General features: G+C 30.7%; 1 protein-coding gene across 9 annotated transcripts in view; it reads left to right on the top strand.

Moving 5' to 3' along the window:
- Positions 1 to 20,156, top strand: part of LOC129946528 (uncharacterized) — a 121,838-nt gene extending 101,682 nt beyond the window's left edge. For 4 of the 9 annotated variants that reach the window (XM_056056743.1, XM_056056742.1, XM_056056741.1 and 1 more), the window contains 7 exons: positions 11,824 to 12,976; positions 14,608 to 14,785; positions 14,895 to 15,072; positions 16,202 to 16,326; positions 16,425 to 17,880; positions 17,951 to 18,120; positions 18,245 to 20,156. In XM_056056743.1, the coding sequence (XP_055912718.1) occupies positions 11,824 to 12,976; positions 14,608 to 14,785; positions 14,895 to 15,072; positions 16,202 to 16,326; positions 16,425 to 17,880; positions 17,951 to 18,120; positions 18,245 to 18,451 (3,467 nt within the window). In that variant the 3' untranslated portion in view covers positions 18,452 to 20,156. Of the gene's footprint in view, positions 1 to 2,387; positions 3,395 to 11,823; positions 12,977 to 14,607; positions 14,786 to 14,894; positions 15,073 to 16,201; positions 16,327 to 16,424; positions 17,881 to 17,950; positions 18,121 to 18,227 lie in introns of those variants that run through there. The other 5 variants (XM_056056745.1, XM_056056739.1, XM_056056740.1 and 2 more) reach the window with 5 other exon arrangements.
- The last annotated feature ends 330 nt before the right edge of the window (positions 20,157 to 20,486 follow it).

Raw genomic sequence — 20,486 nt, 5'->3', positions numbered from 1 at the left:
TAATCACTCGAATCAACGTTTCCTTCGAATCTCAAAATAAGCATGATGGTTTTTGTAGATGTCAATTCTTATTTTGACAGGTGCAAAATCTACATCTCAGTACTTGTACAGAAAGTTTGACAACTTTTGCGACATCTTGCATCTTTTTGACGTTTAAATCAAATTTGTCTAAATTCTCAACTACACTTTTTTTTCGAGCACATTACTTGCCCTAGGAATAAAAAAATTGACGTTTCTCTTTATCAGGCCATGTTTCTTTATTTGTTTTTTATTGATTGATCGCGTCACAATGATTGCTATACTAGGTATATGTTCCACAAAGAACAGAACGTCTAGCGTAATACGCACTACAACTATACTAGATAACCTAGGCGTACTCTACTCACACTCACACTTACCACACGCTCCTCGCCATCAACACGCAAAAAGAAAACAACATTTAGCATACAAAACGAAAAACAAAAAAAAACATAGTAGAAAAGAAGCAAACACCGTAAATGTCAATGAACTCTGAAGTGTGACATTTTTATGTTATTCGGTCTTGTTTTGTTTTATGCTATTAGGTTGGCATGTATATATTTTGTTGCATCAGTATTGTGCTATACCTATAAACATACATATTTTATATTATTCCCCACATGGTAGTTGTTGGGTGATGTTATTAGGAATTGTGTGGTGAAAAACAAAAAACAACAAATCAATGGATTTTTCTTCTCTATATAATTCAGCTTATCACATTTTTTGTTACCTTTGTGGTGGTATTGGTTTTGTTACCTAAATTATAATAATATTGGCAGCAGTAGTAGCGTCAGCGACGCGTCGCAATATTACGTACATGTGTACCTACATCTAATTATGCAAAATACACGCAGTATAGGTTTGGTTTTATATTTGAAATTGTGGCTTTATGATTTGTGTAAAGTTTCACAGCAAGTATAGGTATGGTAAGGTAGTAGGTAGAGCAGGTTCAATGAGCTTTCATATACATGCATATGTACACATGTAGGTATTTTATATATATAAGCAAAGATTTGCGGTCCCAGAAGATGTAGGTTATCATCAAAACATATCAATTACTTAGATTACTCTTGGGAGTACCTATCGAATGATTTATGTATCTACTTGTGTTTTTTATTGATTTTATTTATATAACGGTCTATAATTTTTTTGTTTGCTTCAAATTGAAAGTTGTTTTTTTTTATGATGATTCTTATAAATGCAGTGACGTTTGTCAATATTTGTTTTAAATATCATAATATTTATTCACTACATCTGCCATTTTGAATTCATTCGTCTAAAACATGAGTTTATGTCATTAATAAACTTCATGATTTTGATACTTTATAGATAAGCATACATCTTCACAACATTTTAACTTTTAAAGAAAAATACAGTCTTTTATTCAATTAAAAACCTTTGAAAACAAAAAAAAACGCAATTTTTAAACTCACGTTGTGTATAACTTGACATGAATATGTAATTCCAATTGTAACGCTTCTATTATAGTCGAGAAATAACAAAACAAAACAAAAATATCATACTTAACGTTGGGCGCCATTTCTATGCCCTTATTATAAATCCACCTCATTGCACACTATACACTTTACAGTACACACCACACCACCATTCACACACATTTCCTTCAAAGAAAAAAAAAACAAGGAAGGTAAGCACTTTTCTTTTTAACCATGTCACGTGGTTGTGTCAAATCCTTTGTTTATTTTCCTTTGTTACAATAACGTGAGTTTCCATCTTTTTATATTATTTTTTTTGTTGTTGTTTGCAGTTTTCTCTTTTCTCATTTTCTTTTTTCTTTTAAACCAAATGTAGGTAGGTAATATGCGTTGAAAAAAATACCAAACAATTTTCAAAGCTAAATCTCTTTTCAAGTTAAGCTAAGCTGATGTGTACACCGCCAACTTGTGTATTGTAGGTGCCTCTAGTACATTCTCAAACACCCTGTGTGGAAGTAAACTTAGAACCAACCAACTTAGGTCTGTTTCCGTTCCGCTCAAAACGCATATCAGTTAAGTCAGTCGACTGTCAGTCACTCAAGATGAGATTATTTCGCGAAAGAAATGTTGTTTTTATATAAATGCATCACCTTCTTCAACTGGATTTTATTTCGTTCCTCTTTTGTTTTGTTTAGTTTATATCTTGCCACTCTTTTATGTAAATTTAAACAATAATCGACTTGTCACAAACAAAGCTGTTGAGTTGTAGACGGAGGTGGTGAGCAGTAAGGAGCATTTTAATTTTGACTGGCATGGCGTTTTGTACGTTCGGTCGTTGAAGTTTTCTTTTGCATCGCCATTCGCAAATTATATAGTTTTCTTTTATTGTCGTGCACCGATGTGATGACTCTGACGCTGACGCTGACGGCCGAAAGCAAAGACGACAAGACGGACGGTCGAGAGTCGATGTCGATTACGATTACGATTACTTTGCTATTCACATCACAATGGTGCATTGTTGAAGGTGGAATGCTCTAGGTGCAATCATTCGCATCGCACAAGCGAAAGAGTAGGGAACGGTTCCGTGTTTTGGCTGTGTTCAGACTTCGAGTTGTGTTGTTTTTAATAAATTAATGTGGAGTCTACATTGTCGTTGGTGTTGATGTTTTTTATTGTACCTTTACCTACCTTCTTTTATAAATTGTGCTCCTTTGCTCTTTTCTAAGCCGCTGTTGTTTTCCAAAATTTTTGTTTTTGCTTTGTTTTGGGTGGTTTAACTTGTTTATTTTGATCGTAAGTTTGATTGTAAGCGGAGCTTTATAAAATGCAAAACACCAACTTAACAAAGAAACTGCGATCGAAAATTATATCCCGTGAAATGCCGGCGGTAGTGGCGGCGTCGGTAACAACAACAATTGAATCATCCACATCATCGTCTACGTCTTCGCCTTCTTCAATGCCATCAAAAGTTGTATGGCCCCGAATTGAATCACGGGCATTGACAGCAGCAGTAGACGCATCATCACTGCCATCACGAGTGCTGATGCCTGTTGTTCCAGTAGCAAGAACAACCACATCAATTGCTACGACCACTACTGCTGCCGCCGCAGTGCAAATAGACTTGTTGGCAGATATATTCTTGCGTTTAAATACATCTTTAATAAGTTCGAATCGGTTACTTAGTAGTGCAAACGGAGGTGATAGTGATGATGGTAGTTATGTGAACGAGCATCAGGTTGTTCGGACGTTGCCAGTTGTACAGAATAATCATATTAAAAGATATTCCACATCGACGCCGCCGTCGTCGGTTAAAAATGAGAGTCGTAAACGTTTTTCAACAATGGAATCTTTGACATTGAATAAGTGTAAATATTTAGAAGAAATTGACTCAACAGTTTTACCACCACCTAAAAAGAAATGGATACGCCATTATTTGATGGGTAACTATTTGTTATGTCATATTTTCAAGAATTTTTTCTATATTGATATTTTTTATAAGTCCAGTTTTGACAAAAATTAAGGTACATAATTTATAATTAAAAGCCAGAACTTAAAATTACGCGAATTTAACAGCTTAAAGCATTTTGTCAATTTTGACAATCAGCTCTTCTTTGATACCTTTTAGTTAGGCAACATTTTTTTTAGTGACAGTTGATTTGACATTTGTTGTATTTTTTTTTAATTTACACGAATTTAACTGCATAAAGTATGTTGTCAATTTTGACAATCAGCTCTTCTTTGATACCTTTTAATTAGGCAACATTTTTTTTAGTGACAGTTGATTTGACATTTGTTGTATTTTTTTTTGAGAAAAAATAAAGCTTTGTTAAAAAATTCAAATTTATAAAGTTCTAAAAAAGAATTTGAATTTGAATTTGAATTTGAAAAGGTTTTTGGAAAGATTGACATTTGACGAATGTCACAAACTCGTTTCTCAAAAGGCTGTATTTGTTAAGCAACAATTACAAAGGTTTTTGTTCTCACTTTTTGATAAAATAAAACAAATTATTTGTGACACTTCATTTATGTGAATATCTAAGGAGGTTTAGTACCACTGTTTTTTCTTGCATGTACTTGACAGCTGACAAATGTCAATTGTCCATGAATAAAAGAACAGTACACCTATTCAAAAAAAAAAAAACCACATGAACTATCATTTAACTTCATACTCGTATTTTGCAAACTAAATAATAAAAAGTACTAAGTTTTGGCCCACGTGAAATGTTTTAACAATCCACTAAATTCCAATTTAAACACAATTTAAAATAACTATAGGTACGTTTTGTTGTTATTTTTAATCTTCTGTAATCGTGATTCAGTGGAAAGCAATATTTAAAGAAATCCACACAAAAATACACTTTGTAAACATGTATTTTATTTTAAATTAAGCATATGCGCATGTTATTTATTCGAGCTATCAAATGAGGCACGTGTATCTGTGTAAATTTGCATTTATAAACAGTTGCAGCTTTATTAAAAATAACATTATAAATAGATCTCATCAATTTGAGAATTTGCTCATAGCATAGGTATGTATAGGTATTATATTTTGTTGGAGATTTCTTAAATAAGATTTTGAAAAGTCGAGAAAAAAAAACAAATATTTAAAAAAAATAAACAATTTTAACAATTTAACATTTCAGTAAGTAAATAACGTAGTAGGTGCGTGCCTTTATAACAACATTTTCTTTAAAAAGAAGAAAAACAAATCACAAGTCTGAAACTTGAAGAATATACATTTTCCAAATTAGGTCTGTTTCTTTACTCTGATAATCTGTGTTAAGACCTGTCAAGTTCATGTTGAAAAATTTAAGTGACAGATCTTGGGACTAAAAATGGTAGAAAACTACAGAAAACCAAAGGAAATTAAAAGATTCATTATTTCGTAGCCTTTAGCCTCAAATTAAAATGTATTACAAATAAGTCTTGACAGATATAATTGAGTCCAACATTTTGACACTTGACAGATATAATTTCGCTTTATTGATCAAATCACATAACTGTGCAAATCAAGTACACAATTTTTTCTATAGGTCCACGTGCTTACTAAAAAAAACATATACATACACAGACAACTTGACTGAACTTTTATTTTTCCATCATCATTATCTATATTATTTTTCTTTACGTAATCGCCTTATTACCGTTTATTTCAGTTCAATTTTGCCTGCTCCACTCAATCATTATAAATGTAAAGTAGTTAGTAATATCTACTAAAATATTTACCTCCCCTCCCCCGCCCCCTGTCCTAGTCCTAGTACTTCTTCATGCTTAAGGCTCCACTGATTAAAAAAAAAAAAACAATCTTTTCTTTGTTCGTTTTGTTAAGGGGTGGGCTGCACTGTTTTGTAATAACAATGTTCATGTTTATTTGAGGACAACCGCACAAGCAAGTGTAACTACCTTCATATATTTATATATGTATGTATGTTGAAAGAGAGACAACAACATTGAAAACACATGTTTTTTGCTTAGCAAACAAATTTCATTGTAAATAATTTACGACCAATGCTCTGATTACATTGTACAAACCTGGGCACATGGTATTTTTTTTGGTGTAGTTGTTTCAAAACTTTACAATCGTATATGGCATTTATGAGAGTGTGTGCGTGTTGAGTTGACGCAAATGAACATGATTCACGTGGGAAATGAATGACGTTTTTAGAAAAGAAATAACAAAATAAAAGAGAAAGCTAGTTATACCCGTTTCTACTTATTTGTACTTGCTTTTGCAAGCAGAAGTGCAATAGGTATTTGATTTTTTTTTTTCGAAACTTAAAGCTTACATTTTTATATTGGAAATTAAAGCTTTTATTGTTTTTCTGTTTAACAAGTGGGTGGTTAAATGTCTGATTTTGTTAATAAAAACAAAAATTTATATTTATATTCTTTAAAGTTTGGGTTTTTCTTAATTCAGAACTTTAAAATTAGACCGTTAAGCAGCAGTTTTGTTTTAACCGACAAAATAATGATTGAAAGACTACCATAATTTGTTCAAAACTGACAATTTAACTATATTGAAACTGACAGATGCAAAATCTTAAAATTTACTCATAAATAAATGTTCGTACTGGAAGAAGATTGCTCGCTGAACTCTTAATTTTAAGAAATTAAATTCAACACAAAATCTTAAATCAGTTCCAGCAAATGTCACTTTCAACAAAGTGAGCAAAATATTTGAAAATGTCAAAATTATTGAGTAGAGAATTGACGTACTTTTTTTTCTAAGTTGTTACTTAAAATCAAACAGAAAAATGTGAATTTGTAGACATTTTTATATCCATTTGAGATTAATTGTTTTCCACATCACCTGGAAGTCAGTGCGTGTACTAACAAATGGAGAATTTGTTTTTGGATTTGTAAACAATTGTAAAAAGCGGATCAAAAGACATTACTTTTATCAATTTTATGATTATAAAGGAATAATACTATATTTTTAGATCTTATTTCGGTCAAAAATATATGAAACACATAATTCAACCTTTCTTTTATTCTATTCTTTTATAATCATAAAAGTTATTTGTTTTTTAAGACACTTTTTACTTTTCTATTATGGGAAATTCATTGAATGTCAAATCGAAAAAGGTTCACACTCTGACTGCCAGGTGCCGTGAGTCCGTGTGTCAAATTCGGTGTGAAATTTCTTAGCACTCTCACTGTTCTCCAAAGTGCTAGTTTTGACAGATTCGTAAAATTCTCAAGCAATTTAAATTGCTATACCCAATAGGGTATCAAACATTTATTTTGGATTGTATGTGTTTATTAATAGTTTCTTTGCCGGTGCCAAACCACCATGCGAGCGTTCACTCAAAAGTGGCGTGCGCGTTCAACGTGCTCACGAAATGCAAGCTTTTCTTTTTATTTTTTCATACATACAGCTATATCTATGTGTCGATAAATATGTATGTATATAAATGTTTACTATATTGCCATTGAGTCTATTTTAATTAAATTTCATTTATGATTCTTTTGAACTGCGCATGATTATAACTGAAATAGAGAAAAACATACTACACACCACACTATCGACAGTATGGCAAACTTTTCTGTTTTGATTCACAAAATTTCCCACTTTTCCTATAATTCTTATGGTAGATACGAGTACTTGTACTTATATCGTGTTATTTTATAGTTGTTTTTATTGCCATTTAAATGACGTTTTAGTGCAAATTCTACAGTTTTTTCTTATATAATTAAATTATTTTACTTTACAATGTATGTAATTTGTCTTTAATTATACAAATTGAGTTGTATAACAAATTTTATAGGGAAATATAATATTGAATTCACCAACTTAATGCCTTCCGGTATATGTACCTTACTTTGACAATGACAGAGAATAGTGTCGTTTTTTTGTTGTTGTTGTTGTGTACACGTTTGCTGCACATAGATATGAGATGAAATAAAATGTATACAAGTCTTTAGTTGGGCGTAGTTTAGTTATTTCCCATTAAATCTGTCGAAAAATAACGGATGTCGATGTTAATTTATTCAAAAAGTAAAACAAAAAAAAAAGTAGAAAAGTGTGGGAGTTTGTTTTTACAATTTAATTAACGTCATCTCCCTCCATTATCGCATCGTTTGTGGTTCGGTGGCAAGTGGTTTGACTGGTATTCTGCTGTCAATGATAATATTGCATAATTTTAGTGTATATGTATTCAGCCATGTTTTCATAAGTTTTTATTTTTACAAAGTCATAGCATTACGAGGAAATAAAATTAGAGGAATACAAAATAAAACGAAAACGAAACGTGATTTAAAATAATGCGATATTTGTTGATATTATGTGTAATAAAAGATGACAGATTAATGATTCCCGTTATTATTTATTGAAATATCGCAGGCGGACTTTTTTTAGAGGTACTTTTGATGATAAAATAAATGAATATTTTTATTTTTCAAAAGAAAAGTTTTCGTAGTTTTCAAAAAGATTATCTGCTAAAGTAATATTTTGTTTTTGGCCAGTGGTTAGGCATCTTTCTTTAAAAATGTTCCCTTTTCACTTTTTTGCTTTACTAAACGGACCTATTAGTTAAAAGTGTGGTTTTTAACAAAAATCGAGGGATTTTCAAATTTTATTGGAATCTTACAATGGCGAAATTAATCTATTTATTTCTGATTTCTAACTGTTAAAAAAACAGATTTTTCAATTTTGTGTTCTACAAAAATATTGATTTATTTCTACTCAAAGGGATTTCCATTGCAAAATTTCGATTTCAAAAAAAAATTGACTGATTTTATGGTAATTTGTTAAAAAATTTGTTTGCATTATTCCCGTTCTGTCAAATTTTCATTCCATTTTTTTTTAAACTACCCATAGAAAGTTCCTGTAATTGGTCTGATTTGTCAAATTGAAAATTTTGACATTTCTCGACGTTTCAAGGTCCCTAGAGTCGAAATAAAAGATTTTTAGAAAGATGTCTGTGCGTGCGTGTGTACGTAGGTTCGTACGTCCGTACGTTCGCGACGTTTTTTTCGTCGTCAATAGCTCAAGAACCAGAAGAGATATCGATTTCAAATAAATTTTGTTATACAGATAATAAGGCAGAAAGGGCTCTCAAGAAAATTGCGTGGGTGGTTTTTTTTACCATAGCAGTTTGAAAAAAAGTTGAATATTTTGTTTAACCCTAAATATCTTACGAACCAAAAACGCTAGAGCCTTGAATTGAATTGTATATAATATATTGTAACGTGATATCAAAGAACTATAATTTTTGAAAAAATCCATTTAACGGTTTTTTTTATAAATCAAAAAAACTGAAAAAAATGTGTAACCTCCAAAATTTTACGACTTAAATATGATTTCATCTCCAAAACAACTTTGTGCCACGAAGAATAATGTTTTTGACATCTGATAAAATTTTGGAAAAAAATCAAATTGACAGTTTTTTTTAAATAAAAAAAAAATCTAAAAAAAAACATTACTCAAAGTTGGTAAAAATTGAATATGGATTCAAATATCTTTTCAAATACTTGAAATTTAGGCTTCAAACTTATTTTATCTTATAAGAAATATTGTTTTCAACATTCTAAAAAATGTTGAGAAAAATCGAATTGACAATTTTTTTTACAAAAAATAAAAACCTAAAAAAAATCAACAAAAGTTGGTAAAAATTGATTTTCGACTCAAATATCTTTTAAAAGCTTTGAGATATTGGCTTTAATTTACTTTTATCTTTCAAAAAATATTGTTTTCAACATTCAGTAAAATTTTGAAAAAAAATCAAATTAATAGTTGTTTTTACAAAAAATTAAAAACCGAAAAAATTATCAAAAGTTGGTAAAAAATGATTTTCGACTCAAATATCTTTTCAAAAATTTGAGATAATAGCTTCTAACTAATTTTTACTTATAAGAAATATTGTTTTCAACATTCTGAAAAATGTTGAGAAGAATCGAATTGACAGTTTTTTTTACAAAAAATAAAAACTTAAAAAAAATGTATAAAAGTTGGTAAAAATTAATTTTCGACTCAAATATCTTTTCAAAAATTGTAGATATTGGCTTTAAACTACTTTTATATTTCAAAAAATATTGTTGTTAATATTCAGTAAAATTTTGAAAAAAATCGAATTGATAGTTTTTGTACAACAAATTAAAAACCTAAAAAAAATTAACAAAAGTTGGTAAAAATTGAATTTCGACTCAAATATCTTTTCAAAAATTGTAGATATTGGCATTAAATTACTTTTTTCTTTTAAAAAATATTGTTGTTAATATTCAGTCAAATTTTGAAAAAAATCGAATTGACAGTTTTTGTACAACAAATTAAAAACCTAAAAAAAATTAACAAAAGTTGATAAAAAATGATTTTCGACTCAAATATCTTTTCAAAAATTTGAAATATTGGCTTCAAACTAATTGACAGTTTTTTTACAAAAAATAAAAGTCTAAAAAAAACAATACTAAAACTTGGTAAAAATTTACTTTCGACTCAAATAGCTTTTCAAAAATAAAAAATATTGGCTTTAAACTTATTTTATTTCACAGAAAATAATGTTTTCGATATTCAGTAATTTTTATATAAAAATCCAACAATCCTTTTTTTTCATAAAAAATAAAATCTACAAAAAATAGTACGCAAATTTGGTAAAAATTGAACTTTTAAGCAAGACAAATCGACAGATGGGATAGGAAGTTATCAGTGTGGGTCGCATACCAGCCTCTTTTTTTCTTTGCATTCGAATATTTTTGACAGGTTGTTATAGCTTTCATTGAAAATTTCTGTCATTGGACATTGAATGTAATTAAACATTTTCTGATTGGATTTAAGTATTTAAAGTTTAAGTTGATCATTTGAAGTCAAACTGACAGATGGGAATACAACGAAAAGAAATGCTTGCAGTTTGGAAATTTCATAGCTTTAAAGTCTAAAATAAGATTTACCACCAATACAATCAAAATTTGTTTTGTTATTACCCTGACACACAAAATAATACGATAACAAATAAAAAATAAATCGATATTTTTCGATAATTTTTTTTAAATAAAATCGATGAAAGCATACATTTATCCAACTTGATCATCTCCATTATAGTTAATGTTTATATTTCATGTCCTATAAATAAGTGACAGCTGACAAAAGGATATTATTCATGTTGATTTTAGAATCCAGGAATGATTTTGAAGGTGGATTCAGAGTCAGAATTTTGAGAACAGAATTTGCATGAATCAATTTCGCACAATTCAAAAAGGACAAGACCAGAATAGTAGAGCAAATTTAATTGCTTAATGGGAGATAATGAATTGTATGTATTTATATTTAATTCTCCTGCTCTGTCACTCGCTCTGAGAAAAGTCTTAGATATCTGAGAAACATAAACGATAATTAACGTTGATTTTCAAACTGGGTCTTTTACCATTTGACACTCTAAAATTTATAAATGTCAGAAAAGGTTCGTTTGTAAACTATTTTAGACGCGTTTAGTTAAAGTATATTCATACAACTAATTTAGTTCACTCTTCTTCAGTTCCCAGGAAGTATCCAAAACCTTATAAACAAAAGACATTGTTGTTCTTAAAAATGAAGAAAGGCAAGGTAGCTATGAAATATTTATATTAATGCTTTGCGCGCAAATATTCATGGTTTATTCAATAACAACAAAGATTATCAACTTTTTGTTTTTTCTGTTTTAAGAAAATTCAAATGAGAATATGTCCACGCACAAAACCCTCATTAATTTTGCAACATCTTTCTTCAGTCATAACCGGTTCTGACTTCCCTGGTTGGGTCATCGTAGTTTAATTGGAATCGAATTAAGTATACCAAAACCAAAAACAACCTCGTGTTTTTTTAAAACACGTCATGATATTTAGTTTCTTTTGCTTTGTTAATATATACTTAATGTGTCTTCTATAATCTAAAGTCAAAAGTCATAAAAAATATGTTTTTGGGAAATTCTGCGCAAAATCTTTCAATTCCCCAGAGGCCACATGTCATTGTGAGGATGACGAATCTTTATCAGCAATAAAAAGAACAAACAAAAAAAAGTACCTAAAGACAAGGCGTCAGGCATAATGATTCAGTTCTGTTGATTTTCCTTTGTTTGCGCCCCGCGTTGAATTGGTTTTTATTGTTTCCGACAATGCAATATGGCAATACAACCTCAGCACCATCATTTCTTTGCCACTCTCGAATAACCTTCAAAACATATTTGAATTGAATACAAGAAATAAACTTTCCTGACTGCACTGCGGTGCGTATTATGACAAGTTGTTTTTGCAATTTTGTGTGTTTTTGCTATGTGCCTTTTTAAGTTAAATATGTGTAATTGTATAATTTTAATTTTATTTCCTTTCATCATTTTTGACTGTTGTCCATGTTTTGTTATTTATTTTGCGTTTTTTCTTTATTTTTTTATTTTTACAGAGGAGCCATACTCGAATGGTCACTCATCCCCTTCCTCCTTTAAAATGATTAAAACACCAACACCATCTACCACAATCACAACAAATAAACACCAACAACTACATCAACAAGGATTACAATCACAAGAACAACTATCATTGTCCAACAATAATATTAATAATAATAATAATTGTTCGCCAAAAAACGAAATGCTTACTTCCCTCTTCTCAAATAACAATAACAATAATACAACAATAACAGTTGTTGATAAAAATAAAAATCCCATATTCACCACGAATGGCAATAATAGTAAAATAAATAATAATAATACAAGTGCTAATTTGGCAGCATTTAATGGTGGTGTTAATTTGGCAGCATTGTCTGCAGCTGCTGCAGCAGCGACAACCCAACCGATTGTCATAAATGTAACTAATACTCGTACTGCAGCGAATACATTTAGTGCCAATAATTTAATTCCCCACACAACACCACCATCAACAATAGCAACAACAACTATCAATAATAATTCAAATTCAAATTTAAGAAATTCACCACAAATGGGTGCATCAGCTGTTGCAGCTGGAACTGCATCAGCAGCAAATACTTCTTCAGTATTTCGTAAAAAATGCATACCCCTCACCCCACCGCCAATGTCAAATAGAAAGTTTATAGAATCTTCAAGAATTCGTAGTTACTCACTTTCTTCCAATAAAATTACAGCCAACAGTTTAGTTGGAAGCAATGGAATTATAACCACCACTACCAACAACAACAACAACAACAATAGTAGTAGCAACAACAACAACATCAACAACAACACACCCGCCATCTTGCATAACCATTATATTCATCAAGTTTTGGCTGCAGCCGCTGAAGATTCATCACAATCCAGTTTGAATTTATCATCGTCTGGCTATTTGAGTGGTGGCAGTATTAATTCGAATGTCGGAAGCATAAATTTGTCTACGTCTGCTGGTGGTGTTCCAATGAATGGTGTTAGTATGATAAACGGATCACCGCCCAGAGGAGGAAGTTTATTGGTTTCCGGTGGACATTTGGAACACCCGATGTCGTGTGTTGCATCATCGGCGCCAACATCTAGTGGAGTACATCAACTACATGGATCGATTGGTGGTGGCAGCAGGCGAAGAACGATAAGTTCCAATAGCAATGGGTGAGTTAATAATTTTATTAAAAATTCATTTTACACATTATAACCTATAAATATGAATGTATGTTGGTAGCATTATTATTAGTATAATTTTCATTTTATGATGAATAAAAAAAAGAACGGTCACTCTGGCGTATACGCTTTATTTTTGTTGTTGTATTTTTTGTATTTTTTTTTATATTTATATTAATTATTAAATTTTAATATTGAGGCATGATTCCAAGAATATAATTACTGTTTCTTTCCTTAATTGGTCACAGTAAACTTATTTAAGTATTTTTCATGCGTTTTATTGGCATTTCGTAAAACCATTCACGAACCAAGTGGTGTCACTTATCACGAACACATTGAATATAGTAAAAAGCATACTACAAAAAATTGTACATTCTAAAGAGGATTTTTCTGAAAGCTTTTGAAAGATTCTGAAAAAAAAGAAAGTTACTCTTTTGGATTTGAAATTTATACCGATATCAGCTGAACTGTCACAGTTATATACTTCAAACGTCAAACTTGATAGCTGTCATTTTTTAAGACCTATTGGTCCTCGACCTCATAAGACTTCAGAACCAAAGAAAATGTTCGTTTAGAACCCCGGACCCAGGAGAAATTTCGAACTGTCATATAAAACTGACATTGCTCCTCATTGAAGAAACTTCAAATTCCATCCTTCAGTTTGGTGAATTAAAATTTGAGACTTGTTTAAAATAATACGTATTTGAAACGTCAAAATAAAAGATCAATTTTTCTCATTTAAATCTAAATTTACCAATGGAAAAACCTGTGAAATAAGTCAGCTGTCAACTTTGACAATTGTCATTTTGCATGTCTATTGATTTTGGAACAAACATAATTTTTAATTCTGAAATAGATAATACAAAGTGCCCTCATAAAACATAAGAATAACCAGATAAAATAGAATCCCGGACCGAGCAGAAATTCCAAACTGTCATATAAAACTGACATACATTAATCTTTTTTTCACAAACTTCAATTTTGATATTTCAGTTTTGTGAGTCAACATTTAAAATTTGTTTGAAATAACACGTATTCAAATCCTCTAAGAAAAAAGATTAATTTTTCTCATTCAAATCCAAATTTACAAATAAAGAAACCTGTGAAATAGGTCAACTGTCATCCTTGACAGTTGTAATTTTGTGTGTCCTATTTATTGTCAAACAAGCATATACTTTTAATTTTGAAATGGGCATCACAAAGCGTTCCCATAAACCTCCTGAATTAAAGACAGTGTTTATTTAAGATCCCGGATTGACGAAAAATCCGAAATGTCATGTAAAAGTGACATTAAACCTTCATACACAATTCAATTTTTATCCTTCAGTAAAGTGAATTTAAAATGTGACACTTGTTTTGTAGCTAAGAAATTACACGTATTCGAATCGCCATACAAAAATCGATTTTTCTCATTGGAATCTGAATGTTCCAATGGAAAAACCCATGAGATAATTTTTTTGATTTTTATTATTTTGTTTCCTTTGGCTCAAATCGCACTCAAGAATTAAATCATTGCATATTTTTTTTTATTTTGTGTTAAGTATTTTTTGTTGAACTAAAAAAAGAAATCATATCTTCCCATCAAAACAAAACCTTATTAAATAAAAAAAATCCAATATCAGTTCCTCGTGTACTTCTAGGGCGGGCACTCGAGAAGTTCATAATAAACTGGAAAAACATCGAAGGGCTCAACTTAAAGAATGTTTTGAACAATTAAAAAGCCAATTACAACTTAAAGATGAAGAACGAAAGAAAACTTCAAATCTATCCATCCTTGGAGCTGCTTTAAAACATGTTATGGTAATATCTTGTTCATTATTATTATTGCAATTTAAACGTTTTATTTTAATGTGTACTTTTATGTTTTTTTTTCTTCTTTCTTCCTCCCTCGCTCGCTGCTCTTAAACAGGCACTTAAAATGAAAGAACAAGAACTTGAACAACAAGTTGAGCTTCTGGCAAAAGAAAAAATCAATGCACAAAAGAAAATTGTAAATCTTAAGCGTGAGCTTGGACCAAAAGTTGATAACATTGATTTTTCTAGTATTATTTCCGACATTGAACTTGGCAGCATTCCGATCGAACGAGGTAAGTTATTTTGTTTTGTTTATAAAAATTTTCCATGATGCTTCTTCTAAAGAACAGACAACCATACCAAATTCCATAAGAATTCGTCTATCTCATAGACATGAATCCAATATTTTGATGCAATGGCAGTTTAGTTTCATAACCGGACAATGCCTTATAGGAAATCAAAGAACTTGCAGAAGTTTTATGGAGGAGAAAGTCACAGTTCTTTAAATCCTTTAACTTAAAAACGTTAGACTTACTTATGAGAATTCTACTATAACGATCTAAACAATCTCAAGTACACTTACATAATTAGTTTTTCGCAAGGAACTCCAATTGGTTTTATTGAGCTCAGATAAAGGCCTCAAGATGGGCCAACAACTAGGCTGAGTGTGTCGTACTCCATCACGGACAGCCACTTCAACCTAACCTAACCTACATAAACTATCATTTTCGTGATGTATCCCATAAAACATTCATTCCTTGATTTGAATTTTAAGTATTAAACATCAGTACCTTCGAATCACTTTAAAATCATAAACCTCTGATGACATAAACTCAAATTTATAGCAGCATTTAAAATTATTCAAGTTTTTCTCAGAATAATTGAATCTAAAAAATTCTAAAGGCTTCAAAATTATGCAATACGAATGCGTACAAATTAAAATTCGTTTTTCTTCCCGATTGAGTCTCATAGTTAGCATTTTTCTTCAAGAACTGGCGTGTGGCTTGTCCCTATGGTAGCAGATATGCCTACGTATATTATTGATTCTATTCTTGAACTAGTTTTTCAAAATTGATTGAAGATTTAAATAAAAATTCAATCTTCTATTGAAGGTTGCTGAGGAATGGTATTGTAAATTCCTTGTAAGGTTTTGTTATTTTTAAATCACGCTTGAGTATAGATCGAAATGTAAAATCGCGTAAAAATAAGACTTGCAAATAAAAATGCTCATATTCTGTATTTCGTAACGAATTTTAAATGCAACTCATGCAAGGCGCCAACTTTGAACCGCTATAAATGATTAAAACCTATTTCTTTATCCCAAAATATTTCATTGGTTTTTTTAAGGGTGTATTTTAATTATATTGAATTTTATTTTATTTTACCAAAAATTTTAAAAACTTTCTATTTTTGTATTTTCAGTTACTGAAGGCCTCAATGATTCGATCTCTCTGTCATCTGGACGAGGTAGTATGTTGTATAGCTCATCTAGCTCTCTATCGAGTGGCAGTGGCGGCAATACAATGTCCTCACCACTAGGCGCTGGAGTAAGTTACCTTTGGGCAGTGTCTCTTTAACGAGACGACACAAACAAGCTCAAAAGTCTCTACTCTCTCTCTCTTTCTCTGCTTCTCAACTTTCGCAGATGCAAACTTCAATGCCAACTGCATTGTCACCTGTGATATCACAATCAACATCGTCCTCCTTCTCTGCCTCTTCTAGTAATAGTTCACCAATATCTCCGAATATAATGATGAAAACATCATCGCCATCATCTCAGTCTACGTCATCGTTGTCATCGCCTTCGTCGTTGTCTACATCAACGTCTGTTGCTGTCGCAGCCGCCGCCGTCGGTGGTTCATCATCATTAGTGGTTACTAATCTATCTAATACTGGAAACAGTAGTGGTTGTTCCTCGGCAACAACATCCGTTACCATGCCGCTATCTTTGACGGCAAAAAACATATCGGCCACATCAATGACTCGTGGATCACCAACACCATCGACGCCCTCACCATCGCCGTCCTCATCGAGTGGTGTATCTTCATCGTCCTCAATTCATTCATCATCACCGCCAATTGGTGGTGTTAAAATTGTTCCAAACATTCCAACGACGAGTTGTGTGAAGTTTGGTAATGTGACCAATGTCTCGGCCAATGGTAATACATTTGTTTCATCTCCCGTTATAAATATAACATCACACAGTGAAAATAATGGAGGTATTTCGTCATCAAACAGCGTCTATAATTCTACTGCCTCGGGTATGCCACTTAACATGAATGTAGCCGTTGTGTCCTCCAGTTCACCAAGCTATCCCTCCTTTTTTTCATCATCATTAACATCAACATCATCCCCGTCGTCGTCGTCGTCGTCATCAGCAGCATCGACCATCACAACTTCAGTCAGCCATAACAAAGAATCAAATAATAATAATAATACCGTTGGACGTAACGGTCTGACTCGAAAGACTCCTGCTAGCTCTAGCGATAGCCACAACAATAATATCGAAAATTACTTTAATAACAATCAACATCACTATCAGCATCAGCATCAGCAGCAACTCCTAGACGAAGGTGAACAACCTGCAAAGGTTTTTAAGGTATTCAATGGACTGGCATTGGGTCAAATGGATAAGGATAACAAATTGGGTCTTGCAACAACACCTCTGCAATTGTCTCAAGTTGTTGGCGGCGGAAGTTTGGTTGTAAGTCCTTTTTTGACTTCATCTCAAAATGGTGGTGGTAGTCTTCGATTAGTTGGACCAAATAGCTTAGCAACAATTGAGCTAAGCTCTGGACCTTCTAATCAGTCCAGATGCAATGGAAGTCTTCTTGGTCAGTCATTATCCCCGCCAAATTCTGGAGGTGGAGCTCAGTTACATAAATTATTGATGAGTGCTGTTAGTGCCAGTGCTGGTAATGGTGGTGGCACCAATACTATATCCAACGGTAATTCCTCGAACTATGTATCGGCTGCTGAAGTTGGTCGATTGCCTGGAGGTGCCGAACTCAATATCCTTCCCACCGCAACAAATGGTACAACCTCAATATACAGAGGTAATGGAAAATTGTCCATTGTAAATAATGGAATTTCACTTAAAGGTTTGTTATAACAATGCTTGTTTAATATTCATGACCTTAATGACCTTCAATTTTTTTTTTTGAATTCAAGGAGCTGCAAATGATACTAATTCATCAACTAATGTTGGACGTGGTGTTCATGTACTAAACACTCAAGTTCTACAATCGGCTGCTGGACTCGGATCGATTAATGTTTCTCAAGCACAGCAAAATAGTAACTTTGCTCAATTGATTGCTACTTCACCTCAGATGGCTGGAAAGGTAATTTACTACACAAATTTCCTATAACTAACTTTTATTATTTATAAAAATATTTCAAAATTATTATTTAATTTACTTCGATTTAATTAAAACAAAAATATGAAAAGTTCTCGCATTCTTTTAGGTAAATCTCTCAGTGGGTGGACAAAGCCTACCATTAATTGGCACCCAATACCTCGGTTCAATGAAACCAATGGTTGTGGCTGTTTCAACAAATAATAATTCAAATCAACCCACCTTACCGTCATTGTCATCTGTTGTTGTTCCGCCTACATCACTGACGACATCGACCGCTATTGTAACAGGAACCACCAATGGCAATGCTTTATAAATCTTTACCAATTTTACATTTTGTAATCTATAAATCTATAAGTAGTGAGTTAAAAACAAAAAAAAAAAACAAAACAAAACAAAAAACAATTGTATTTGATTTAAAATGATTTTTTATTATTTTTCTATTATGAAATTAATATAAATTATGTAGTGATGTATATTGTACTAAACGAAAAGAAAATATATATAAAAAAATAAATATATGTAAAACAAATCACACCACACACCATCGATTGACCACACCACCACCTCCACCACCATTCTTCCTCTTTCATATTCATAAACAAAATATATCTTATCTCAAAATACTTTATTTCAAAATGCATTTCTTCTTGTTTTTTTATTTTCATTATCATTTTCATAACAATTATTATGTTTTTTTAAATCTCTCTCTTTAATTTAACAACAAATGCATATAAAAATCTATATTCTATATATTTACAAAGAGAAAAATCTATATAAAACAAAAAGAGAGCCATCATCAATTTTACATTGTACAAGAAACGAAGAAAAATTAACAAACAAACAAAAAATTACTTACTAATATGAAAAGAAATTAATGAACAATCGTTGTTGTAAACACACAAAAACAAAAATATATAAAAATGTATGTACATAAAAATATATATAAACTGAAATGTATTTTCTCAAAACAAAACAAAAAAAAGAAACTTAATTTTAAGTACAGAAAAAAAAACAAAAACAAAAATAATCATTGTGAGTTTTAAGATAGGAACAAACAAAATTAATTTTAAGAATCAAATAGTGGATAGAAAATTAATTTTAGATTGTCTAAAAAATGTATTAAAAAATTATTAAAAAAAAAGAAACAAGCACTTTTCTTTCACTTGTCATTTGTGCAAAAAAGAAAAGTGTATTTTGTTTACTGTAAATATATTTAAATTATCTTTACTATTAAATAAATTTTATTTTATTTAAGCAAATAAAAAATCCGGTGTAAGATAGAATGTTTTAAACATTTTTTTTTAAATTATTGAGTCTAAAAGAAACATTGTTTTTTACAACTCAATGAAAACAAAAAAAAAATAATTGTACACATTTAGTTGTTATATTGTTATAATATTATTATTTTTTTAGATTTTATTAATGTAAATGTATTTATTTTTACCTAAGACGTAAAATTGAAATTAAGTTGCGCCTTAAGAAAAGAAAATTGTTTTTAAGAACAAAATTCATGTTGATACTTTATTATAAAACAAAAAAAAATGTGTAACTTTTGTTTATATTTTTTTAATTTATTTCTTTTTTGTTAAACATACTATATTTTTTTTTTAATCTAATCTAACTAAATAAGTGGGTAAATTCAAAATATTTTGTTAAAAGTGTTAAATTGTGTATAGAGAGTGAACAAACTAAAAACAAAAATCATGTATAAAACCGGAGTAATTATTTAAAGAAACCAACACGTGAAAAAAGAAACGAAATTAGGGAATCATTTTAATGTAATAAAAAAATATTAAATTAAAACAAAAAAAAAACATGTATGTTTTTGCCGATATAATGTATTTAAAAACGGACAAAGGGGGGGTTATTGCTGGAGCTTTATGGATTTGAATCGTCGATTTCAACAACTGTAACCTTATATTGTGGAAGATGGTAAGTTCTCATTTGAAATTGATACACATCCCAATCCTAACACAATCTGACGATTAAGTCGACAAATCAATGACAAAACATTTTTTTTAAACAAAAGTTTAAGACTGAAATATATGCAAACCTAAATATTACAAAGTGTTACTTTTTGTAGGTTCTGTTGAGTTGATATCGATACTGATACTTAGTCATGTTTAATTTCAATTGATAAATAGCCATTGAACAGAATTGGTATTTTGTTATAACGATGAACGATAACTGTTTAGAATAAAGCAAGAAAATAAAAAGACACTTCGATTGTGCTTAAGGAGTAAGTTTTAATTACGTCTTTACTCGTAGGTGGTTGATTACAGAAGAGAGCGATGTTAAGTTAAACAGGCCGTTAGGATAGAAAAAATACATTTTGTTGAACAAGAAGG

This window comes from Eupeodes corollae, chromosome 2, assembly GCF_945859685.1.
Source record: "Eupeodes corollae chromosome 2, idEupCoro1.1, whole genome shotgun sequence".
NCBI lineage: Eukaryota > Metazoa > Arthropoda > Insecta > Diptera > Syrphidae > Eupeodes > Eupeodes corollae.
The sequence above is the reverse complement of the archived record's forward strand: the minus strand, read 5'-3'. Positions and strand labels throughout refer to the sequence as shown.